The sequence below is a fragment of the Notamacropus eugenii genome, chromosome 3 (assembly GCF_028372415.1).
Source record: "Notamacropus eugenii isolate mMacEug1 chromosome 3, mMacEug1.pri_v2, whole genome shotgun sequence".
In the NCBI taxonomy this organism is placed as follows: Eukaryota; Metazoa; Chordata; class Mammalia; order Diprotodontia; family Macropodidae; genus Notamacropus; species Notamacropus eugenii.
The window spans coordinates 154437077-154463858 of NC_092874.1; the positions used below are offsets into that span (position 1 = coordinate 154437077).

Below are 26782 nucleotides of genomic sequence, written 5' to 3' on the forward strand. Positions count from 1 at the left end.
GGTTCACAATTCCAGAGCCAGTACTCTAGCTACTGTGCCACTTAGCTGCCTTGGGGTTACTTCCGATATGAAACTTTTACTGATGGCTCTCATTTTCAGTTAATTATCCTCTTTCCTTTTTGAAATTACTTTTATTTTCCATACACTTTCTATTACCTTATCTGAATATATGTTGAATTCTACCTGTAAAATATAAGCTCCTGGAGGACAAGAATTCTTTAATCTGTGTCTTTATATCCCTAGTGCCCAACATTGTGTCCATCATGGAATAGTTGTTTAATAAATGCTTGTCAAGTTGTTTCAACATACAAGTGTTTCCATCCTTTTTGGCTGTGAGACACAAGATAGAAATTTTGGCTCCTTGGTTACTTTCATCCTCACTGAGTCACATTTGACCTTGTATTGATTGACACAACCAAGTTTGCCAATATGAACAATCTTAGTTTTGGCTAAAATATTAACACCAAAATGAACTTGTTGAAATGCAACTACTGTATGATGGAATGGATACGTGAGGAGGATGCAATGAATCAATTAACACACATTTATTAAATGCCTACTATGTGTCAGACACTATGCTAGAGGTACAAATATAATGAATGAAATAATCTCTATTCCCAAAGAGCTTACATTTGAATAGGAAATACAATGACATACACATATGCACATACATACACACATATGCATGTACATACAGACATGTTTGGTTGGTTATCCTTTGTTCTCAAAGAGGATCAAGATGACATCTCTATGTTGGGGGTCAAGGTACAGTGTGTCCAACTGTGTCTGATGAGAACAACAGGAGCTTGGAAGGCTCTACCACAGTTTGGGTACAAATGGTATATATGAACATTTGGGGTAGAGATGCCTCTAAATTTGCACATCTCACATTTCTTCTGAGCTACAATTCTGCTTCACTCATAGAGCACAGTGCCTTCTTCGATGAAGGCACGTCATGCTGGCTAGTCCTGTGCCAGTGTCTCCCATGTCTCACAGTCACAGTCAATTCTAAAGTTCTTCAGAGAGTGTCCTTGTATTGTTTCTTCTGACCTCCACATGAGCACTTGCCTAGTGTGAGTTCTCCATAAAATAGTCTTTTAAGCAAATGTACATTTGGCATTCAAACAATGTGGCTAGCCTACCAGAGGTGCACTCTGCAGTAGAGTTTGACTATTTGGCAGTTTACCTTGAGAAAAGACCTCAGTGTTCAGTACCTTATCTTGAGAGGTGATCTTCAGAATCTTCCTAAGACAATTCAAATGGAAGCAGTTGAGGTTCCTTGCATGGCACTGGCATACTGCCCAGGTTTTACAGGCATATAATGAGGTCAGCACAATGGCTCTATAGACTTTCACTTTGGTAGGCAGTCTAAAATCTCTTCTTTCCCACACTTTCTTTAGAAGTCTCCCACATAATGAACTAGTTCCCGCAATGTGTGTGTCATCATCTGTGGGTACATGCCTGGAAAGTGTACTACCAAGGTAAGTGAACTTATCCCCAACATTCAATATTTCAGCTTCTGTGTATGGATGGAGTGGGTAGCTGGTGGAGAATCTCTGTTTTCTTGGTGTTAATTGTTAGGCCAAAATTAGCAGAAGCAGAAGAGAATCCAGTCATACTTTGTTGCATCTCAATCTGAGAGGCTGAGGCTGCACCAGCTCTCTCTTCATATTAGTTTTGGCTTGTAGACTTTTCAAGTTAAATAATTTATCATCAGTCCAGTAGCTGACCTTGATGTTGTTTTCATCCTCATTGAAGGTGTCTGACAACATTGCTGAAAACATCATGCTAAAAAGCACATGGGAGCAAGCACATAACCTTGTTTCACTCCATTGGTGAGTTGGACTGCATGAGAGCATCATTCATTATTCAGAACTCATGCAAGTATGCCATCATGAAACTGACATACAATACTGATGAACTTTCCCAGGCAAACAAATTTTGGTGGGTTTTCCACAAGCCCTCAAGATTGGCAGTATCAAAGACCTTGGGAAGATTGATGAATGTGGTGCAGAGACCTCTGTTCTGCTCCTGGGAATTCTAGCATAGTGTCTGTCATGGAATAAGTGCTTAATAAATAGGTGTTGGGTTGTTTGAATACACAAGTGTTTCACAGTTTCCATCCTTCCCTATGGTTGTGAGACACAAGATGGAAATTTTGGCTTCTTGGTTATTTTCACCTTCTCTGAGTCATATTTAACCTTGTATTGATATAGCCAAGTGTATTGATAAGAATAATCTTTCTTTTGGTCAAAATAGTAACACCCAAATGGAACTTATTGATATACAACTACTCTACGATGGAGTGGATATATAAGGATGATGCAATGAATCAATTAACATGCATTTATTAAATGCTTACTATGTGGCAGGCACTATGCTAGGTATTAGAGACACAAATACAATGAGAGAAACAATTCTTATTCCCAAATAGCTTACATTTGGATGAGAAATATAGTGACACATGTATACACTTACATGATGGATGTAAGTACATATATAAATATATGTATAAAAAGAATACATATAAAGACATTAAACAAAAGATAGTTTTGGGGAGGAGGGCAGAGCAGCTGGAGTATCAAGAAAGCCTTCACGTAGACAGAAGGTAGAAACTGAGCTGTATCTTGAAGGAATCTATGAGGCAGAGGTTGGAAAGGAAGCATGCCAGAAAGGAGGAATGCCCAGTGCAAAGGCTAGGAAATGGAGGATCAGAGTGAGCTAGTCTGGGTCAATTGTGGAATATGGGAAAATAAAAATGTTTATTGAGATTGGAAACTGAGATTGAGACCAGACTGTAAAGACCTTTAAAGTTACAAAAATAGAGGAGTCTTTATTTTCTCCTTGAGGCAATAAAGAACCACTGGAATTGATTGAGTAGGGTAGAAATATCCACAAACTGCTGCTAAATGTTGAGTTTAAGGCTGAGCAGAGGGAATTATTTAGGGAGATACAACTCACAGTTTAAAATGGAGAAGAAGAAGGAGAAAAAGAAGAAGGAGGAGGAGACGGATATGATGCTGCTGCTGCTGCTGATGATGATGATGGCGGGGGGGGGGGGGGGAATATACTGCAGGAAACCAGAGGTGTCAAGAGTGATAAGAACTTGTATTGCCTTAGGCCAAAGGATAGGTTGTACAGGTAAGACAGTGTAAAAGTATTTCCTTTTTTTAATGCTTGTTTATTTATTTTTAGTTTTCAACATTTCCAAAAAATTTTGAGTTCCAAATTTTCTCCCCATCTCTCCCCTCCCCCCACCACAAAACACTGATTACCCCTTCCCCCAATTTATGCTCCCTTCTAACACCCCTCCCTTCCCTTATCCCCATCTTCTCTCTTATCTTGTAGGGCAAGAAAAATTTCTATACCCCATTACCTGTTATTTCTTATTTCCCAGCTGTACACAAAAACAATTCTCAACATTTGTTCCTAAAACTTTGAGTTCCAACTTCTCTTCCTTCCTCCCTCCCCACCCAACCCCACTAAGAAGGCCAGCAATTCAATATAGGCTATATATGTGTAGTTTTGCAAATGACTTCCATAATAGTCATGTTGTGTAAGACTAACTATATTTCCCTCCATCCTATCCTGTCCCCATTTCTTCTATTCTCTCTTTTGACCTTGTCCCTCCTCAAGAGTCTTTATTTCTAATTGAATTCTCCTCCCATTTGTCCTCCCTTCCATCATCCCTCCCACTCTGTTTATCCCCTTCTCCCCTACTTTCCTGTATTGTAAGATAGGTTTTCATACCAAATTAAGTGTGCATGTCATTCCTTCCTTGAGCCAAATGTGATGAGAGTAAGCTTTACTTTATCCCTCACACCTCTATCCTTTCCCCCTCCATTGCAAAAGCTTTTTACTGCCTCTTTTATGAGAGATAATTTGCCTCATTCTATTTCTCCTCCCAATATATTCCTCTCTCACCCCTTAATTTTATTTTTTTTAGATATGATCCCTTTCTATTCAACTCACCCTGTTGCCTCTCTCTCCTCTCTCTCTCTCTCTCTCTCTCTGTATATGTGTGTGTGTGTGTGTGTGTGTGTGTGTGTGTGTGTAGTGTATAATCCCTCCAACTACCCAAATAGTGAGAAAAGTCTCAAAGGTTACAAATATTATCTTTCCATGTAGGAATGTCAACAGTTCAACTTTAGAAAGTCCTTTATGATTTCTCTTCCCTGTTTACCTTTCCATGCTTTTGTTGCTTCTTGTGTTTGAAAGTCAAATTTTCTAGTCAACTCTGATCTTTTCATCAAGAATGCTTGAAAGTCTTCTATATCATTGAATGACCATTTTTTCTCTTAAGTATTATGCTCAGTTTTTGCTGGGTAGGTGATTCTTGGTTTTAATCTCAGTTCCTTTGACTTCTGGAATATCCTATTCCAAGCCCTTTGGTCCCTTAATGTAGAAGCTGTTAAATCTTGTGTTATCCTGATTGTATTCCCACAATACTCAAATTGTTTCTTTCTAGCTGCTTGCAATATTTTCTCCTTGATCTGGGAGCTCTGGAATTTGGCTACAATATTCCTAGGAGTTTCTCTTTTTGGATCTCCTTCAGGAAGGGGCCAGTGAATTCTTTCAATATTTATTTTTCCCTCTGGTTCTAAAATAGCAGGGCAGTTTTCCTTGATAATTTTATGCAAGAGGATGTCTAGGCTCTTTTTTGATCATGGCTTTCAGGTAGTCCCATAATTTTTAAATTTTCTCTTCTGGAACTATTTTCCAGGTCAGTTGTTTTTCCAATGAGATATTTCACATTGTCTTCTATTTTTTCATTCTTTTGGTTTTGTTTTATAATTTCTTGGTTTCTCATAAAGTCATTAGCTTCCATCTGCTCTATTCTCATTTTTAAAGAACTGTTTTCTTCAGTGAGCTTTTGTACCTCCTTTTCCATTTGGCTAATTCTGTTTTTTAAAGCATTTTTCTCCTCATTGGCTTTTTGGACCTCTTTTTCCAATTGAGTTAGCCTCTTTTTAAAGGTGTTATTCTCTTCGGCATTTTTTTGGGTCTTCTTTAGCAAGTTGTTGACTTAATTTTCTTGATTTTCATGTATCGCTCTCATTTCTCTTCCTAATTTTCCTCCACCTCTCTTACTTGATTTTCAAAATCTTTTTTGAGCTCTTCCATGCTAGAGACCATTGCATATTTATTTTAGCATGGTAAGCATTGTTCTTCCTCATCCAAAAGGATGGAAGGAAGTACCTGTTCACCAAGAAAGTAACCTTCTATAGTCTTATTCCCCCCCCCCCTTTGAGCATTTCCCCAGACTTTTGAGTCCTTTGTCAAGAGGAAGGTATACTCTGGGAACCTGTAAGTTCTCAGTTCCTCCAAGATGGCACAATCAAGGGAGAGGAGTTTGTTCCCTGGCTGTGCTTGCAGCTCAGATTCAGATCAACTGCTCAATTCCCCCAGGGGCTTTAGGCTCTATTTGGCACCTGTGGGTTGAGGGATCCAGGAACCTCCACTGTTACACCCTGCCCCTGAGGCCTGCTAAGGTCCTGCTCCCCCAGGCACTGTGGGGCCAAGGCCAGGTTGAGCTCTGCCCTGTGTCCCATGTGACTGACTTTTCCCGTCAGCTCTCCAGGCCACCGTGGGCTGGAAATCTCTTTCACTCTGTCATTCTGTGGCTTCTACTGCTGTAGAATTTGCTGGGAGTCATTTTTTACAGGTATTTTATGGGCTGTGGGGGAAGAGCTAGCGTATGTGTGTCTTTCTACTCCTCCATCTTGGCTCTGTGCCCTGCAAAAGTATTTCCTGACCAACCAAACCAAAAAAGAAAAAAAATGGAGTCCTTTGTAATCTATTTGAATACCAAGGAGAGTGATATGGAATAAGTACAAGGTGTCCCAAAATTCTTTAAACTATTAAAGCTTAAAACTGCACTAAGATTTTTGGGAAAGTCTTAAAACTGGTTTAATATTTTGAAGTCTTTCATAACCACAACAATAACAGGGTGAACATTCATAGACAGATAGCACTTTAAGATTTGAAAATTGTTTCATATGCATTGCTTCTTTTGGTCCTCACAACAACCTGATGAGGGAAAAACAACCTACATGATTATCCTCGTTTTGAAGATGTGGAACCTGAGGTTCAGAGATTAAATTCCATGCCCTGAACAACCAGTGAGTGTCAGTAGTAGGGTGCGAACCCAGGCTGTTTGACTACCTGCACTATACCACATTACATGCAGGACCTTGGGTAGATTATTAAGTGCAGTACGATGAGAAAGACACCATCTGGAAAAGTCTCTTCCATCTCTAAATCCTAGGATCCCTGTGTTGCTTCAGATGGTGCGGTAACTGTCATTCTCTTTCCTTTTGTAGCCATAAGGTAAACCCCCTTTCATTAGGTGTTTTTCAGATTCTAATACTGCCCTAGAAAATCATTCAGAAGTTTCTATTAGAGTAGACATATTTCTTAAACACACGGGTTGCTGCTTCCCCCATTAGAATGTGACTGTCTTGTTTTTCTATTTGTGCCAACCTCTCCTCCTCACTACCCCTTTAGGACAGTGTTTGACAAATAGTAAATATTTAATAAATGCTTTTCCATTCATTTACTCAATCACTTCATTAGCAGGGTCAAGACTAACATGCAGCTCTTCTGAACTTGTATGTCCATCTTATTATGTCATACTTTCCCTGTCTCTTTCTGTCTCTGTCTCTCTCTCTCACTATCTCTTTCTCTCTTAGTATCTCTCTCTGTCTGTCTCTCTATTTTATATATATATATATGTACACACACACACACACACATACATATATATAATATATGTATATACACATATATATAGTTGATGTTTATATACATACTCTGTATCATTGGCCCCTAGAGAAACAAGAATAGTGTATTTATTTATCAGTTCCACTCTGGAATTCTTCTTTTGTTGGCAAACAACATGTTTTTAACAATGTATGCTGTTTTTGCCGAGGGAAAAACAAAGATCTTAAAGTCAGAAAAATCTGTGTTTAAGTTCTAGCTCTTACACTTGCAATATGGCTGTGGGCAAGGCACATAAACCTTTCTCAGTCTCAGTTACCTCATCTGTAAAATGGGAATAGCAATACTTGCATGATCCGTTTCAGTCAGTTAATAAACATTTATTTAGTGACTACTAAGACCATCCACTGTGCTAAGCGTTAGGGCTACAAAGAAAGGCAAAAGATAACTAGTTCCTGCTTTGAAGGAGGTTATTATCTAAAGTGAGAGAAAACATGTTAACAGTTATGTACACAAAGTTGTATGTGAGATAAATTGGGGATTATCGACAGAGGGAAGGTACTAGAATTGCGGGACATGAGGAAAGAATTCCTACAGAAGGGCTTTTATCAAGAAGAGATAGACCTAGAGATCAAACCTGTGATTTCTCTGCTAAAAGGAGCTCCCAGAAAGTATTTTTACTAATTCAGGTTGGAACCTTCTTTGCAATATATAGTCTTAGAGAGTGTTCTAAGGAGTTAAGTGCTCTAACTCTAAAGAGTTAAATGATTTGCCCAGGATCATACAGCCAGTGTTGGAAGAAGGACTCGAAAGTTTTCATGGCTCAATGTGCCTTTCTACCCACCATATCATATTGACTTTGATATAAAGAAAACCCTGTGTACACTTTAAAGTGCTATGAGTTATTAGTGGGAATATTAATAAATATCCAATTTTGAGTAAGGTCCAGAACCTGACTCCAGAGTTGTTTCAGTTTTTTGTTGTTTTGTTCAGTTTGCTTTATTCCTGTTCAAATGCTTGCATTACTGTCAATAAAAGTGAAAAGAGAGAGTAGTTAAGTCTCTGGAGACACAGCCCCAGGTTTGGTTGGTGATGTGGGAAATGGGGAGGACATCCTTAGAGACAATTACTTGACTTTCCTTCTCTTGCCCCAGTGGTTTCACGTGGGTAAATAATTCTCATGGTTGTTTTTTCTGAAAATGCCACTTCAGTGTAACTTCTTGACTGTCCAGAAAGTCTACTTCTCATCTATTGCTAGCAGTCTTTCATGCCTCATTTCTCTGGGTGGGGTTGATGTCTTCTGTGATGAGGCTTATCAGAGATCAGCTCTCCCTACAACCATCTGGAAAGGGAATTTTAAATACAGGTTCTCCGGTTCATTCTTCTTCTCTGATATAAATACATAGACACATACATGTATGTATATACATGTATATGTGTGTACAAATATACTGGAGTTGTCACACACATACCCATACATAATACATATATATGTATATGTATGTGTGTATATATATCTATCTATATCCACATATATACATAAAAATATCTATATCTTTATATGCTAGAGAAAGAAAGGCTGCAGTGAAGCAAGGTTTTATGTCAATTTCAAAACCCTGAGCCTGGCATAAGAATTTCTTAATATGGGAATCTGGGTGGTACAATGGATAGAGTACTTGGCTTGGAGTCAGGAAGACCTGAGTTCAAATCTGGCCTTAGGAATTGTGTGACCTTGAACAAGTCCCTTAACTTCTGTTTCTATCACTTTCTTCATGTACAAAATGACAATCATATAAGCATCTACATATTGTGAGGATCAGATAAAATAGTATTTTTAAAGCATTTAGCACAGTACTAGGTACAAAGTAAGTGCTGTATAAATGTTAGTTATTATTATTACTTTAGTTATAAAAGAAATTTATGCTTTGGGTTAGGGTTCGAACTGAAGACTTTTGATGTCTTTTTCAATTCTGAGATCTAAGGGCATGTCTGCCCTCCTCGGTAATGACCTCCCCACTTTGACTTCACATGTTACACACCTCTAATGCACTAAGGATAAGATGCATATTATAGTTACTTGCGGTATTTCTTTTTCTTATCCCAACCCAGAAACTTTAAGTTCTGCAAGGAGCTTATTTTTCATTAAAATTTGTACCTTCTCCAATATCTAGCACAGTGCCTTTCTCATGGTAGGTACTCAATAGATTTTTGTTGAGTGATTGAGTGAATAAATCATTCTAAGTTACACAGAGTCAGATTTTGGTTTAACATAAGGAAGAACACCACAGCAATTAAAATTGTACAAGCATTTAATAGATTGCCTTACTAGATGGTTCCAGGTAAGACCTATAAGACTTGTGGAAGGCATACACACACATGTATATCCATCCATCCATATATACACACATACACATATATGTATATATACACATATATGTGTATATACTTATATACACAAATGTATATAGACATATACAGACATACACACATACAAACACACATATATGTATGTATATATGTATATACATATACATATAATATACATACATATATATATATATATATATATATATATATATATATATATATATATACACACACATATATATTTGATTTTACTTCAACACATGATCAACTCTTAGGAATTGTACCATGAGTGCTAAGCCACATTACGGTAGTAGGAAAATGTAAGGTGAGACAGTGCTGTGGCTACTCTGTCTCACTGGAGGTGTGCCCTCAGGCTGTTGATAGATAGATAGTTGGGAAAGAGGCAGGCAACTTGTGCTGTTGAAAATTCTCCCAAAGACTGACACATAGGGATGCAACAGTGGCCTTTGTCAGCATCTTCAGTTTAGCTGCCCTGAGAGAGTGGATAATGCTGACTAATGGTCAATTTAATTGACTCCCAGTGGTGTACAGAGAACACTACAAAAGACTGAGTGGATGAGCATAAGTTGATCTTATTCCTAACAGGTATGGTGATCTAGAAGTAATGTTACATTACTTGGAAAGACATATATTAAGCTTTGCTTGTCATTCTAGAAGAAAATGGGCTTTGTAGGTAAGAAAACAACAGTGATGTGTAATGTCTCCTGGGCTCTGTTAAGAAAAAGACTGAACCTCCTGAGAAATGATTGAGATTCTGGAGTTGCCACCTTCTGTATTTCACACTGCTGTGGAATACAAGGACCCTTGATATTTTTAAGGAAGGTTCTGTAGAACCAAATAGATACTTCAACATTCATGAAGCACTTAGCATTACTCTTCAAAATTAGAGTTCAAAATTATTATAGAGGTTCAATGTCAAACACAGCCCCCAAAAGAACATTCATTAGTCGGAACTTTTTAGGGGCATGTTGCTGATTATAAACTGCAAAGTTTAAGTGTACTGGTATGGGCTTTGCCTTTCTGGGAGAGCAAAGGGCAATGCATATTTCAGAGTACTAAATCATGAAAAAGAATGAAATAGAGGAAAAGGCAGATAAGAAGTATCCTTTTGAACTACAGGAGAGGATGTCTTCCTTTGGGGGGGCACAGAAAATGATGCTCATTTTAGAATGGTTTAACCTCAATCTTTCAAGTTTTGGTTAACACTGCTGAAAAGAAATGATCAGTGCTATTCAGAAGGCTACATGTTGGAGAGTGTAGACCTATGCCTTTCTGTATCTAATCCATGAATGCTTTACCAGTAGAAAGGTTTTTATCATATCAGTTTGCACTGAATTCATTCATATTTCCATTATTTCTATTTAGAAATGATAACCTGGGTAAAAACGCACCATTGGAAGTCATATTAAACACTTTTATGATACTAGCACACTTCCCATTTTGGATCTAATCTTTTTTCTCTTTTTATTTCATTAGCTTTTTCCACCTTTCTGTGATGAATATGATGGTAAGAGCCCTTCACTAGCCTTGTTTATACGGTGCTTTCTTGATTTAGATTTGTCTTTGCCCAAATAAGCATCTGAAAGGAATGGCTGCTAAAAGTTTCCTGTGAATATCTTGACAAGACTAAATTATTGGTAGGGTATTTATATAATTCATGGAAATCTTTAGTCTTGGGTCCTTTTAATCTTGGTGACTCCATCATACTGACAAAAATCCAGCTTTTAATCTGCATGTAAAGATCAGATTTATTTCTACAGTTTATCATGAAGAAGAAGAGAAATGAAATTGTACTTTGAGATTTATGGACTTCATTCCCTGGCTGTGTGTGCGGAGGTTGAATGCTTCTTCTGTGGTTTTCATTCATGCATTTGTCATTGGTGCTGCTCAGCAGGGCAATTCTCCTTTCCATTTAGGTCTGGTACTTTTCCAATAATGTTAATTTTACAATAATCAAGTTCTCATTTTTGATCAAGACCTGGATAGCTTTGGTAGCACCTGATCTTTACTTCCTCTAAAAATTATGTATACGATGTTGAGTGCCACAACCACTTAACTAAAACAAAGAACATATTTGTAAGGGCAGAATGGAGGCAATATTTTCTTTTTCATGGCTGGCCCATGTCAGTTTCATTTGTCTTGCTGTCTGCATCTACATTAGGGATCCTCAAACTTCTCAGTTCATGTATAAAAAGAGAACCATTTCCTCTACTTGCCATCAAATTCTTTCCAATATTATGAGTCCTTTGTTTAAATACAAAATCATTGCTGTGGTTAACCTTGACACTGTCTTGCAGTTTTCAACATAGACTTAACTCACCAGTTTATCCCCCATCTCTGTCTTACAATTTGCTTTTCAGACCAGCTATTGGAATTACTTCAGGAATACTCTGTTTGACAGACACATGTCTTTAGGATAGACCTGAATGGCCTCAGAAAAGTGTTGCTTAATGGAAATTGACTGAGGAAGTAGAAGATGTTTATGACTTGTAGCTCAGAAGACTGGTATCACATATAACTGCTTTACATACACATATACTTCTCTTTACTTCTCCCTTTTCTTTCTCTCCCTCCTCTCCTCCTTTCTTTCCTTCCCTTTCTCCCTCCCTCCTTTCCATTTTTCCTCTTTCTCTCTTGATCTGACTGTCTTCACAGGCAAACTCACATTTCATTCAGTCATTTGGTTAACAAAGACATTATTTCATCTATTTCACTCTTAAGTAAAAGTGAAGACAATCGACTGCTTACTTATTGTGGACCCAGACTCCGGCCTGTTCAAGGAACTGATGATGACAAAGCCAAATCCTTCATTTTCTTTGCGGTGTATGACCACGTCGTTGGTTTGCAGGCTGTGTGATGCAAAGCCTTCAGGTGGAGAAGCGTTAGTGCTGGGAGCAGCATGGTTGCTGTTGGTGTATGTGGCATAGTCACTTCGTGGCGAGCTGTGGTGAGTTGACACAGAGCCTGGACTCCTCCCATTCTCTGGACAGGGTTCCCCTGGAACACAATCACATTGCAAAGACATTATCATATTACTTGTTAACTGATTTCTCTAATACTAGGGGCTTTGAAGGGGCTATAGATTTAGTTGCTGAATACTCTAGATCTTGGCCTCACGTTGCTTTATATCTTCCCACAATATAAATACACATTTCTGTATATGCGTATATATGCATACATATTTCAAAAATTTTACTATCTATATATCTCTCTATATATCTGATCTTATGGCAACAGATGGCGCCTGAGAGCTTTGTTATCCTATTCTTTGTGACCCTATGAACCATACAGTCCATGGGGTTATCTTGCCAAAGATACTAGAATGATTAGTCATTTCCTCCTCCAGTGGATTAAGGCAAACAGAAATTAAATGACTTGCCCACGGTCACACAGCTAGTAAGTGTCTGAGGCCAGATTTGAACTGGTCAGATCTTTCTGACTCCAGGCCCAGTGCTCTATCCACTGATCCACTCAGCTGCTTCCACCTAAAGTTTAGGGTTTATCTGTGTGAGATGACTTACCATTTACTCTTCAAAGACACCAAATTTTATTTGGGAAGTAGTCTCATAGTCTCCTGTTGTCTTAGAAAAGTTAATTCACATTAAATGTGGGTGACAAATTTATTTTAAAATTATTTTATTCATTGTAGACTTAAGGCCAATGATGACATCAGCTAAGTAGGAAACCTTGAATTCTGAATCAGTTATTTATCAAATGCTAGAACATTTTCTCATCAAAAGTATTATCTCAAACCAAGCAGATAAAACAGAGACTAAGTAAATTAACTGAGGAAATAGATGGTGAGCTGGCAACCAAAGAAAGCTATTTTCTAATGTGTAAGCTGATCCATCATTGAAAAGTTTGCCTGACTATTTCAGTACATAAGTATTGATACTCTGATTAAAAGAAGCTAACACTCTGTAATTAGGAATAACTGCATCATTTCCCTCTCACAACTTGATTAGTATACTCAAAAGGAGTTTTACAAACAGAGGAATAACAAGATGAAAAATAATCACTCTGAATTATTCCTTTTGTGGCTCTGTGGATTGGTTCCCCATTTAGAACTCTTGAAAGTGTTCTTATTTGGCAGGTTAAAAATAATTAGCCAGACTGTCAGTGAAGCCTCTTACCTTTACAAACTATAATTCTGCACTAAACCAAAAAGTAAAGAAAGGAAGAATGGAAAATCCTAAGCAAAGATACTTGTTTTGCCAATACTCTATCCAACTATCAGCATTAGTAATTGAGTATTGACAAACACAGAAAGTAAGTGATGTGAGACCTATTATAAATTTCTCTATTCGAATACGTCTCTAAAACTTAATATCTCCTATTTTAAGAAATGGAAAACTAAAAGTTTCCATCAGAAAAACTGAACAGAAGTAACAAAAAAATGAAATGCAAAAGCATTCCTTTGCTAAAAAAAAAAACACAAAAAACTCCCACAAAAAACCCAGAAAACCAGTATTGAAAACTTCTGTCTGTAAAATTTTTGTTCTTTAGCTAAACATGATCCAAAGACAAGCTGTTATTTTCTTAGTGGAGCACATGTCCTTTATCAGTCCTTGTACAAGTTAGAAATAAAGTGATTAGAGATAGTCAGAAGGAAGAAAAACAAACAATTATTATGCTGGTACATTGAAATTGAAAGTCTCCAAGAGTTATTGGACCAAACCAGCAATTAAATGTCACAGGCAGTGACAAGAGAGATCTCATTTTCTGGCTGTCATATTTGAGGAGGTTGAAAACTGTTCATGTCAGTAAACTGGCAAGAGAGAAAGAGAAAAATTCTCTCTCTCTCTCTCTTTGTCTCTCTCTCTCTCCTCCCTTCCTTCCTTCCTCCCTCTCTTGCATAAGAGTAGTTTCATTTATGATTTCTTGACCTTGCCTTAAACCCAAATCACTCTGGCTCTCACTGACTGGCCAACAACAAGTTCCAGTCCAAGCCTCACTTGGTCATTGTCTGGGATTTGATGGCTTAGAGTGATGGTAAAAAGCATTTGTTTCTGTTTTGGCCAGAAACCCTAGGATCTTCCCCTCCCAGATTTTTTTTTGCCTCATTTCTTACTTAGCTTTAATCACTGAATGGGCATTTCCTCAGACAAACTGAGACCTGTTAAATTCTTAGCTTAAAAAGGCCAAGGTCTCCTACAGCATTCACAGTCATCCTCATCTGTATCTTGCCACTGGCCCCAGATGGCTCTGGAGGAGAGACTGAGGCTGGTGCCTTTGCACTGCCCTGCCTCACTTCAATCCAGTTCACTTGCAAGTCCCCTTCCCAATATCATTGGTCCTCTAGAGGAATGGAGGATGGATGACAGCAGCAAAAACAGTGGGGAGTGGGTGAGCTTTAAGATTACAAGAAGAGAAAAATTGATGACCTGAGATGGTCATTAGGTGATTCCCTATTGGAAGGCTGTAAATCAGAAGAATTTCCTTCGCTATTGGATTGTTCTTTCAACCTCTAAAACAAAGTTTTTCTATCTTTACCAGGATGGATGTTTGAGGATATGGGACTAAAAACCCCCCTGGAATTTTTTTTAAAGCATGTCAGTTACAGGCTCCAAATGAGGAAAACTTGAGGGATAGAAAATACACATCATAGACTCCTGGGGTTAGTAAGAACTTAGGTGACTCATCTAGTCAATCCATCTGTCTCCTAACAAGACTAAGCCCAAATTGCCTTCAGACAAATGAGATTCTGTTTGTTCAATAGTCTTCCCCTGTTGTGAAATGAACTGTTATTTAGAATAATTAATGCAGTAAAAAGGTTATAATGCAATTTAAAATACAAAGTGCTATGTAAATTCATTTTATTTACTCAATGATTTTTCCGGATCACTGACTCATTATTCATGTCCTTCTGCAAATTTCTGTATGGAATTCCAATATTAGTCTGGATCAACTTAACACAAATGGTCACTGTTTAAAATCATTTCTTTTACTGCTACTTAGAACGGAATGCAGCCAGATGGGAAGTCATCATTGTGGTGCTGGAGGAAATGAATGTCTCTCAGTAAGGTGAATGGCATTTAGGAAGATGGGCATTTAGCAGTTATAGGACATTGGTAGGTCACCAAGAAGCTCATCCTTACCAAAGGGATCAAACTGATTTTTAAGTGTGCTCTTCTAACTACATTATAGGTAGCTACCCAGTGGACAGAGCATGATGTTTGGAGTTAAAAAAGACTTGCATTCAAAGGAAGAACTGGGATCAAATCCTACTGTTGGTGCCTTGGATTAATGACTACCACTATATATCTCACACAACTCCCTTGGATTTATCTACTAAGCCATATATAACTGCTTATGAAATCACAGCTCAGTCTACCTACTCTATCCAGAAGTAAAAAAAAAAAAAAAAAAAAAAAAGCAAATATTTATAATTAGGACTGGCAAAATAGAATAGTCTAATGCCTCAGACTGGTGCCTGGCTATGAGGTAAAGGGTTTATTATGAAAACTCATTTGGAAGTAGGACTGGTAAAATAGAGTAGTCTTAAAATACATAGGATATGGTGCCAAGCTATAAAGGAAGAGGCAATTACATGGCTCAGTGGATAGTGCTCTGAGTCTAGAATCAGGAAGACTTATCTGAGTTCATATTTGGTCTCAGACCCTTTCTAGCTGTGTGACCCTGGGCAGGTCACTTAACCCTGTTTGCCTGTTTCCTCATCTGTAAAATGAGCTGAACAAGAAATGGTGGATCACTCCAGTTTCTTTGCCAAGAAAACTCTGAAAGTAGATGCTTACCTGTCTAATCTTTACCTTAAGTGTCAAGGGGAAGAACCTGCTAACGGAAAGGTAGATGTGTTGATCGTATTTGTTTTTAGCTTTGATGATATTGTTAAAAGGAAAATTCTATGTTTGGACCTTTGCCCTGATTAAACAGGCAAAACCCAGAAACAGAAAGTTAAAAACGAGTTTATGAACACACCAAGGCAGCAGGAGATGGTAGGCTGGTCTGCTGCTGGACCAACCACTATTCAAATAGAGCAGAGATTTTTTTATTGCTACTGTTGCTGTTCAGTTGTTTTTTAGTCATTTTTAACTCTTTGTGACCTCATTTGGTGTTTTCTTGGCAAGGATACTGGAGCGGTTTGCAATTTCCTTCTCTAGTTCATTTTACAGATGAAGCAAACAGGGTTAAGTGACTTGCCAAGGGTCACACAGCTAGTAAGTGTCTGAGGCTAGATTTGAACTCACAAAGATATGTCTTCCTGATTCTGGGTTCAGAACTTTTTTATAGATAAGAGTAAACCCCTCCCATATAAGGGAAAGACAATCCTGATTCATTCACATTTCAATGAGTATATGGAGCTAATGCCATCTTAACTCCCCTCTAAGTTTTTTGATTGGTACACTTTTCAAATGAGTAGGTGTGGTCAGTGATCATACTCAGCAGGCCAGCTGCCAGGTACACATTATGAGGAGATAGGATTATCACTAAAGAGATTAGATTCATGAGTTTGGCTAGCTGACTGCCCTCTTCTGCTGGACCCTACTTTGCAGGCTGCACCTACCCAAAATACAGAAAGGTTAAAACATGGGGTCATTTCAGAATGACTGAATTAGCAACCCTTGCATAATCTAGCTCAAGAGCTAGAGTAATGAAATCTCCATGCATCTGTAAAGTGCTACCTTGAATGTGAACTATTATTATTTTTCTTAAGAGACAGAGGTATCCTACAAATCAATATGCATTCTGCCATCTAAGAGGCTTCTCAGATGCACCTTACACATCTCCAAGACAGATGTGCTCAAAAAGATGGGAGATGGGTTTGAAGCTACAAAAGATACAAAACATTCACATTTTCAGTGACAGACAATGTTGTGCTATATTCACTCAGCCTATCATTAGGGGAGAATCCCTGAGGGTTGGAGTTGGTAGCATGGATGTCATATTCATTGTGAAAGACCTGTGTCTGTTACTGGGGCACAAAACTAGATTCAGTTCTGTATTTGTTTCTTCCACTCCCCACTCCTGACAATATTTCATTTGTGATGACCTCATTTTATAATGAGGACTTAAAATATTTTTGTCTGTAGGCTACAGAGCATAATCTTAACCTTTGAACCCTTATGTCTACTTCCTTTCCTTACCTACTCCTTATATTTAAATAACTTGTCTGTGCTTTTAAAAAAATTTTCTCCCACAATTGACTTGGTGAAATGATTATCTATTATAAATCTGGGGCCCTTTCTACAATAAAATCTGAAGTCAGTCACCCCTGTCTTCAATTCAGAGTGCTGTATTTATTAAATGCTTACTATTGAAGGCATTCAGCAAAGCCCTGAGGATAGAAAGCTAATAAGAACGAAACTGTCACCGCCCTCTAGGAACTTAAGAGAGTGCAAACAAAGTGCTGGGAGAGATCCTAGGAATTGTGAGTGGTGGAGAAGGTTGAGATTTGGGGAATCAAGCAAATTATGCAAAAGACAAAGCACTTGAATGGAGTTGTGAATCAGGAGTAGGATTTAAAAGAGAGATGTGTGGGGTTTCTTAATTTTTGGGGAGTGTGGAAGGAAGCCCAGAAAGCATTTAGGACATTGGAATGAGTTGGGGTTGGAAAGAGTGAGAGTCTTTGGAGTAGCAATGAATAATTTGGTAAGATCATAGAGTATAGTATAAAAACAGTGTGAGAAAAAGGCTAGAGGGAAAGATTTTAGTTAGGCCACAGAGAGCACTGAATATTAGACTGAAGAGATTTTTATTTATCAATAGGGGGACGTCTGAAGTTTTTGCAAGGCAGTGAAATGTATTCAGAATTGAATAGTAGGAAGATTCATCTGAAGACAGCAAGAAGCTGAGTAGAAAGGGGCCACACTAGGTCTAGTCAAGAGGTACTAAGGGCTAGGATTGGAGGGTTACAATATGAATGGAAAGGAGAGTAAAGATATGAAAGATAAGGAGTTGTTGGGCATTGTGGAAGTTTGAAGAGACAGGATCTGGCATCTCGTTGGATATAGGAAATAAAGAAAAGGAGGAAACAGAAGAGAGGACTGAAGGTTTGCACTAGAATGACTAGGAGAATTGTGGTGCCATGAACAGGAATCAAGAACTTAGGACAGGTAGATTGTTGTGTGGTTTTTTTGTTTTTTTTTTATGGGGAGGGGAGATGGTGAGTTGAGTTTTAGACATGGTGAGTTTGAGGAACAGGCAAGTGTAGCATTAGGTCTAAAGCTCTGGACAGAGTATTTGAATGTATTACAGACTATATTCTTGGCTTAACACAGCTTTTCTTAATAGATCCATGGATCTGTAGGTGCTCTTGATGTCATCAGAAACGAACTCATAAGGGGCAGTCCAATGATTGAATGTGTCAAGAAGGCCAGTTATTGCTGTACTTGCACTAAAAAAAGACAGGTAAGTCAGAGAATGACAGAAAGAATTTACCTCATACACTATACTATGCTATCCAACCCTGACAGCCAATGTGGACATGGAATCACAAAGGGGTGGGACTTGAAACCTATCTTCAGTAATTCTTAGCATTGTGACCCTGGGCAAGTCACATCAACCTTTCCATGATTCAGTTTTCCCATCTGAAAAATGGGGATGATAAGGATAGCTAACATTTAGGATAGATAGCACTTTAGGATCTTCAAAGCACATTACATATGTATTCTCATTGATCCTTGAAATGGCTCTTCAAGGAAGAAGTTATATTATCTCCATTTTACAGATGAGGAAACTAAAGATTGAGTGAATTTAAGTGACTTGCTCAGGGTTCATATAACTAGTGTCTGAGGCAGGATATGGATTCAAGACTTTCTAAGTCTAGCTTTAGCAATCTATCCACTATAGGACCTGGCTGCCACTGGGGCTTGGTGTAGCGAGTTGGAGAGCTGATTTCCATGACTCTGGAGGAGAGAGTGAGGCTGATGACTTTGTATAGGCTTGCTTCACTTAAATCCCATTCACTTGCAAGTCAAGACATCACCCTCCTAAAGTCATTGTTCCTCTTTGAGAAGGACTAACAAATAACAATCTGAGCTGACTATAGAGTCAGAATGACCTGGGTTAAAGTCTGACCTCTGACCTCTTGATTATACAACTCTGGACAAGACACTTCTCTGGGTTCTTAAGACTGGTTCTTAATTTGGGATCCATAAATTTCAGAAAGTTGATGAACCTGGAGGGAAAAATAATTACATCTTTATTTCAATATCATTGGTTTCCTTTACAACCCTATGTTTTCTATTTCATGTATGTGAAAATCTGATTTTGAACCTAATTCTGAACAGGGCTCATAGACTTCATAAGATGGTTAAAGGGATCCATGCCACAAAAAGGTAAAGAAGCCCTGCTCTAAGACTGTAAATTATAGAGAAGATGATGCTTGGCATTGGTGGAGGGAGTTTTTTTCAGGAACTGGTAATATTACAAATTAAAAAAAAACCCAATAAAACAACATTACCTGTCTTATAAGGTTATCATGAGGCTCAAATATAATAACCTATGTAAAATAGAATAAAAGTCTTAGCTAGTATTATATTGGGAGTAATGGGGCTTTTTGTGTTTCTGAAGAAACAAATGATTGCCTTTCTTCTTGCAAATTTCCCTTAACCTATTTTTGTGGCTATAAGAGTTCATGTTGTTGGGGCCTGTCTACTTCTTCTTTTCTTGCCTTGGCCAATGCTCTGGTCTCCCTGGGTTAGGCCTACCCTTGGAGGATGTGCCACCCTGGGCAGTCCCTATTTGTTGCTACCTCTTGTCTGATACAGAATACATGATATTTTAAGCCATGAAGGGAATGACATTACCATAGGTATGGTGTAATGAGAGTGGAGATGAGGATCAAGAGCCCTAGCCTTGGGGAATTTCTACTTTTTACTGGACAGGAAGAGAAAAATAATAATAGTAGTAGTAGTAAGAAAAGCTAGCATAAATTTATAAAATAACAATCATACAATCTTCATCATCATCATAGTATTTATATTAGGTTCGTAACAAAAACTAGTATAATGATAAAAATAATAAGCATAGATCATATTTATATTATTTTTTTAATCCTTATTATGCAAGTTTTTGTTACCCGTTATTTTCTTTCTCCATTATAGCTGGCATTTATATGAAGGCAGCTAAATGGCACAGAGGATAGACTGCTGGCCTTGGAGTCAGGAAGACTTGAGTTCAAATCCAGCACTGTATACTTACTAGCTTTCTAACTCTGGGTAAGACACTTAACCCTGTTTGCCTCAGTTTCCTCATTTGTAAAACGAGCTGGGAAAGGAAATGGCAAACCACTCCAATATCTTTGCCAAGAAAACTCCAAATGAAGAGTCAAAACTGCCCGAAATGACTGAACAATGAGAATATTATTTACACAGTACTTTAAGGAGTAAAAAGTACCGTACAATATTATCTCATTGAATCCTCACAACAAAGCTGGAACATAGACTTTATATTCCTCCTTTTACAGATGAGGAAACTGAGGCTGACAGAGGTTAAGTGACTTGGCTAGCTAGTCATCACACAGCCAGCAAGTGTCTGTGGCTGAATTTGAACTCAGTTTTATTGATTCCAAGTTTGGCTATCTAACCTACTGAATGACACAGCTGTCTTGAAGCATTTAATGTATTGATTTGAGATTTATGAAGCACCTTACAAATATTACCTCTTTTAATTCATACAACTTTGGGTCGTGGGTGTTATTATTATCATTTCCATTTTACAGATAAAGAAACAGAAGGAGACAAGGGCGTCTGAGGCTAGATTTGGATCTAGGTTCCCCTGATTCTAAGTCTACAACACTTTATCCAAATACTATCAGTCACAGATAGACGAGGAAAACTATGCAAATTCAGGGTACAGAGGCTAAGAGAAGCCAGGATGTCAGGGGGGAAAGAATGGTCAATAAGATTAGATATTTGAATGATTCAAGATGATGAAGACTGAAAAAAGCCCACTGGATATGAAGGTTATTTATTGGTTATTTCACAGAGTAGTTTCTGTTGAATATAGGAGCAGCTAGGTAGCACAGTGGGAAGTGGTGACCTGAAGTATGGAAGACTCATAAACATGAGACCTTAGATACTTGCTAGCTATATGACCCTGAGCAAGTTATTTAAACATGTTTGCCTCAGATTCCCCATCTGTGAAATGAACTGGAGAAGGAAATGGCAAGCCATTCCAGTATCACCCTGAAGGGGGTCCTGAAGAGTTGGAAATGACTGAAAGATCCAACAATAACAACAAAAACGAGGTAAATATAAGTCAGATTGCAAGGGGATAGGTGATTTATAGAGGTTGGAGTCACAAAGACCTGAATTCAAATCCTGCCTCAAACATTTGCTAGCTATGTGACAGTAATAAGCCTCAGTTATCTCGAATAACATAGAGATATTATTACAGATAATATCTCTAACAATAGCACCTACTTCTTAGGTTTGTTGTAAGGATCAAATGAGATATCACATGTAAAATGCTTTACAAACCTTAAAACTGTACAAAAATGCTAGTTATTTCTATTAAGTACGAAAACAAAGGGGTTAATCCTTTTTGTTAACCTCGTGTCCTTTCCTCTATGGACTCTTTTTATTTTAATATTACTACTATTTTCATTTCCAGTTTCCAGCTCCATAGCAACACTCCTCCTCTCGATTCTTTTGCCTTTTTTAAAGGCTGAGGTATCTTGGCTTTTCTCCAGTGCCCGACCCCACTGAACACATGTTGGATTTGTACCTCCTGGTCATTGCATTTGCTTGGCAAGAAACCATCCATTTAGAAAAAAAAATCGTAATCTGCGCTCTCTAAGTGGGATAGTTAGAAGCACTCAAGGCTGCTGACTCTCCCCAGATGAAACAGTAACAGCAAAGGAAAAGGTTTCTCTCCCCTTGGCTTTCTCTCACTCACTCTGTAGACATTTACTGTTACCAAAGTGTCCTCAGCCTGAGCTCAATCATCCCCCACTAATGCTACATCCAAAGACAAGGGAATAGAAGGTGGAAAAGTCTCCTGGTACAAATGAGCAGTTGTCACAGAACATTTTCAAATATGAATTACACTTGAAAGCCTAACTGGAAAGCCGGCAAAAAATTGCAGCAGAGAGCACCTCCGCAGAAGCCACATATTTCACAAATTGTGCAAATGTATCTTTACGGCATTTGGCATAAACCCTCACAGCTTGGGCTGATGAGTACAAAATTTAATTTGCAATAATCAGCCAGAGGCAAGGGGAACATGAAATTATGTTGCTGCATTAGTTTTGCATTTTTGCAATATATTTCCATGTAAATCAGGTATCATTTAAATTCAAGTTTGGATTCCCAAACACTCAGCACATGGAACCTTCCCTCCTATCCCCAAATGACTGTTATTAAAGATCATTTCTCCAGAAGAGTGAGAGTTAACTGGTAGCTAGGTCAATGTTGCCTTCCTCCTGGCATTACTCCCAAGGATAAGGCATAATTCAGCGTGTTTTACTTTGGTGGGTCAAGTGGTGTGCCAGGAATTTCAGGAGCCTAATGGCACCTGTTAGCAAAACCTCTACACCATACAAGATATATGGCTGTCTTCTGGAGAGGGCTGACAACTCTTCTGCCCAACCCATCTCAAGTGATTGCTTTAGCTTCAAGTCTAGTTTCCAGAGAAAAAGGAAAGAAGGGTTTTTTATCTGATTGTTAAATCTCATCTTTTCCAGCCACAAATAGATAACTATTTCTCTAATTAAAAGTTGTCACACATGCAAGCTTGTGAATCCCTAAATCAGAAGTAGACTCATGAAAAAAAGGCACTGTTCGAACTGTGAATGCCCTGAGCAAGCAGCCAGGTAGAACAGAAATAAGGCTGGTTTGGGACATAGGAGACCTTTTGGCTTTGTCACCGAATCTCTGTAATAATTTGGGCAAGTGACTTCACTTTCCTGGGCTTAGTTTTCTCAGCAATAACATGAAAGGTTCAGGCCAAATGGTCTCTAAGGTCCTTTCTAGCTCTAGTATTTAATGATTTTATGCAGTGAAAGATGCTATAGAATAAGAGATAGAGAGCCTGCCCTGGATCGGGAATAATTTCGGTTCAAATCCTGGCTCTGACATGGGAAAGCGCATGGTATGATAGAAAATATGCTAGATTTGAAACCAGAGGACCTGTTTTCATATTCTAACCCTGTCCTTAATTATTACTTATATGATACTGGGCAGGTCATAGCATTCTGAGGGAGGGAGGTGTAGATTTAGAATTGAAGTGACCTCAGAAGCCATATAATTCAAACCCTTTGTTTTACTAATTAGGAAACTGGGACCCATGGATATTGAGGAATCTGTCCAAGGTCCCATCAGAAGTGGCATCTAAACCCTGGTTTCTCTGACTCCAGAGCCAACATTTGTTCCACTGTATACACTGTTAGCTTCTTATAAATAAACTGGAGTCAGATAGGTTGTTTTATCTTATGCCTTATCAGATAGATGGAAAACCAACTGAAAGTCATTGTCTATAAGCACATCTTAGTCATGAGGCTCCTTATGGTACCTGAGCATATAATAAATTATAAATCAAAGGATGAGCACTGATTTAGAAGTGGAGGGGATGTAGAACTGGGTCCAACCTTCTCATTTTGTAGACAAGGAAACTGAGGCCTCAAAATGTTCAGTGATTTGCCCAAGGTCACACAGATAATAAGTAGCCGAAGCAGACTTCAAACCCAGGTCCTCTGATTACCAGTCTAGCACTTTTCCCATTACACCACTATGCATTCATCAAGCCTAATAACATCTATGCTACCACATCCTTAGAATACTTTTATTTTTTTAAAAAATCAAGCATCAAGGTATAGATGTATTCCTATTTTATGTACATAACAGTTGTGTGCCTGAAAGCTTTCTGAATTATTATTTCCCTTTCTAAGTCCAATTCTATTATAAATATGGCTGCTGGAGGCTTAAAGGAAATCTGTGATGAATGCTTTTGTAAACTAAAGAATCCCATTGTAAAGGGAATAATTATTTCTGATTTATCAGTTCTGGAAGTGTGTTTTTTTTGGGGGAGGGAGGGTAAATTGTATTTTCTCAAAGTTAGACACAGCTGTCCTTTCCTACGTTTGAGTACCACATTCACTGCTACCTTTTATCTGACCTCACAATGAAAGTCAATTTTCTGTCTTGGTTGGCTTATTATACTGTCACAATGTCATTGAACTCAGCTGGTATACATAGTGAGGGCCATTTTTCTCCAAAGCTGTATTTTCAACTACTACAGTTTCCTCCTTATAACCACCAATTCATTAAATAACGTGCATTCCAGCAGCCTTTATTAGAAAACTTTAATGACTGTAAGCAAGAGGTGGGGCTTTTGGGTAGTTGAGGTATAAATGTGAACAACTAAAAACAAAAACAAAATAAACAAACCAAAAAAAAGCAAACCAAAACCCTGTAATATATTTAAGCAGTAAGAATCTTACTAAAATGAAAAGTCAATTATAATAATTTGTTCTGATTCCTAATGATTTTTTTTCTAGGAAGGTTTCTTCCCTTCTTATCATTCTATTCTCTCAACCCAGTTTTTGGCAACATACCTACAGACATCACCTTTCTTCTTATGGTTAGGTTCACCTGCCCATTTCTGGCTGCATTATGCATAAGGTCAATAACGTATCGGTGTGTCTTTCCAGCCACAGGAATGCCATCTACGTAGACCAGCTCATCGCCTGGATGCAAGCGTCCATCTCTGTCTGCTGAGCCCATGGCAATGACTGCTCCAATCAAAATCTAGAGCATTAACGAGATAAAACAATGCTTTAATAAACACTTCTTCCCATACTCTGCCTTCTTTCCATATACTCCTCCATCATGGAGGACAACTGGGGTTGAAGATACAGGACAAGGGTCTGTCCCTAGTGTGCAAATCCTTCTGTCCCTTAGAATAGAGGTCAGCTAATTATAGTACCCCTTCAGGCCCAATCCTGCTCCCCTTCCTCCATCACCCCCTATTTATATCCTTCAGGTCTATAAGCCAAGACTTATTTTTACATTTAAAACTGACCCTTGCCTTAGAGAATATAAGCTCTGACTTTGTGAAAAATCCTTAGTGGTTGTGTGCTTAGTGTATGAAAACAAATTCTCATTTTACATCCTGCGAATAAAGTTGGTTAAAACAAGATTTGATGTTAGAAATAGTAAAAGCAATTTCTTGTTTGGATGGATCAGACTAGGCCAAGAAGGAAGGATTGCTTGGTTTGCCACAGAGAAAAGAGTAGGTTTGAGGCATGTGTTTCAGGAAAATGAAGGTAGGCAGAAAAATACGTTTGGTGGCTTTCTCTGAAAGTCCACCACTTTCTAAAGCTCTCAAACAAAACCTCCTCCAGTCTTTTCTCTCAACCCAATGTGGCCTAGTCAAACGATGTAGTCTCACAGTTCTTTCCACCTTGGAATAATCTCTCAACTTCATTTGCCTCTGAATGCATTTTTTATATAAAGATGCACAGTACATGGGAGGAATGTCTTGCTGTCTGGAAAAGCTTTCCCAGAATTCTGTGGCAATTTTCATGGAGGGTAAAATTCAGGTTTTCAGCTTTCATTGGAATTTGGTTTCACTTTAGCACCTTGTGTTCATATAAACAAAGGGTGCAGGAGTCCACATATAAGTCTTTCTGATAACAATTCATTTGGCCTGTGAACAATTTTGCCAGTTCACAGATTTTTGTCAGTTCCATTTCAATTTCCCAGGATTATTTGTGTTTGTGTCTCATCCCACTAAGGAGCTGTTAAGCAAATGTCATAAATGCAGGGACTGTCTTAGCTAAACTGCTTATGTTAGCCCCTAGCACAGTGCAATGAACACTTTAGATACTTAATACACGTTTGTTGAGTGAAGAAGTCATGATGTAATTATCTTTGTGGTGTGATTATTAATAACTTGAAGAAATTTCATAGCCATCAATTCTCTGAGTTGTGTTTTAACATTCATGTAAATTATTACTTGCCCACAACCTGGTTTATTTATTTGATTCATCCAGTCAACAGGCATTTGTGAAACATCTACTAGGTGTCAGGTGATGTGCTAAGCTTTCAAATTCTGCATCAGTCTCCCAAGTTAAATGTCAAGCCAATCACGACCTAAAACCTTGGTTTTAGACAATGTATTTAGATTGAGAATTTACAATTAGGTCTAGGTCTTTTAACTGGCATGTGAATGATTATGTAGCTGTCAACAGCGATGGCTGAGGTGGAAAAGGGTCTATGTTATCAGTCAAACTGCTCACTGCAGAATGTCTGCATAGCAGCACAGAGATATAATTTGAATGACTAATGCACTGACTGACTGTGGTGTAGACAGGTCATTCTGAATGAGATGAGTGAAACTTATAGTCAGTCTAATTCTCAAAACCTTAGGCAAGCTACTAGCTTTCTCCATTCTTAAGCACAGACATTTCCCGTATTGCATCTGATTTCTTCTCTTTAGCTCCTGAAATACACACACACACACACACACACACACACACACACACACACACACACACACACACACACAACCACACACACAACTAAACTAACAAAATCTTCTATTGGCAAGAAGTAGCATATAATGTTTTTATGAAGTGACTCCCTGCTATTATTACAGGAAGTCACACATCTTCTGTTTTAGACTGGGTTTAGAGAAAGCTTCTTTACCTACAAAACAGCCCCCAAATTTACCACAGTTCAGCATCCTCCTGATTTTTTTACATTCTTCA

At 38.2% G+C, this 26782-nt stretch overlaps 1 protein-coding gene and 1 long non-coding RNA gene across 10 annotated transcripts in view; one reads left to right on the top strand and one right to left on the bottom strand.

Moving 5' to 3' along the window:
- MAGI2 (membrane associated guanylate kinase, WW and PDZ domain containing 2) overlaps nucleotides 1–26782 on the bottom strand; it is a 1687880-nt gene that overhangs the window by 168829 nt on the left and 1492269 nt on the right. For all 9 annotated transcript variants that reach the window (XM_072653189.1, XM_072653194.1, XM_072653195.1 and 6 more), the window contains 2 exons: nucleotides 24626–24818; nucleotides 11857–12105 (listed from right to left, as the gene is read on the bottom strand). In XM_072653189.1, the coding sequence (XP_072509290.1) occupies nucleotides 11857–12105; nucleotides 24626–24818 (442 nt within the window). The remainder of the gene's footprint in view (nucleotides 1–11856; nucleotides 12106–24625; nucleotides 24819–26782) is intronic.
- On the top strand, nucleotides 1193–26570 carry LOC140533461 (uncharacterized). The gene is made up of 4 exons (XR_011976928.1): nucleotides 1193–1481; nucleotides 11469–12055; nucleotides 18361–18477; nucleotides 24722–26570. It is a non-coding gene; the product is annotated as an uncharacterized lncRNA (long non-coding RNA).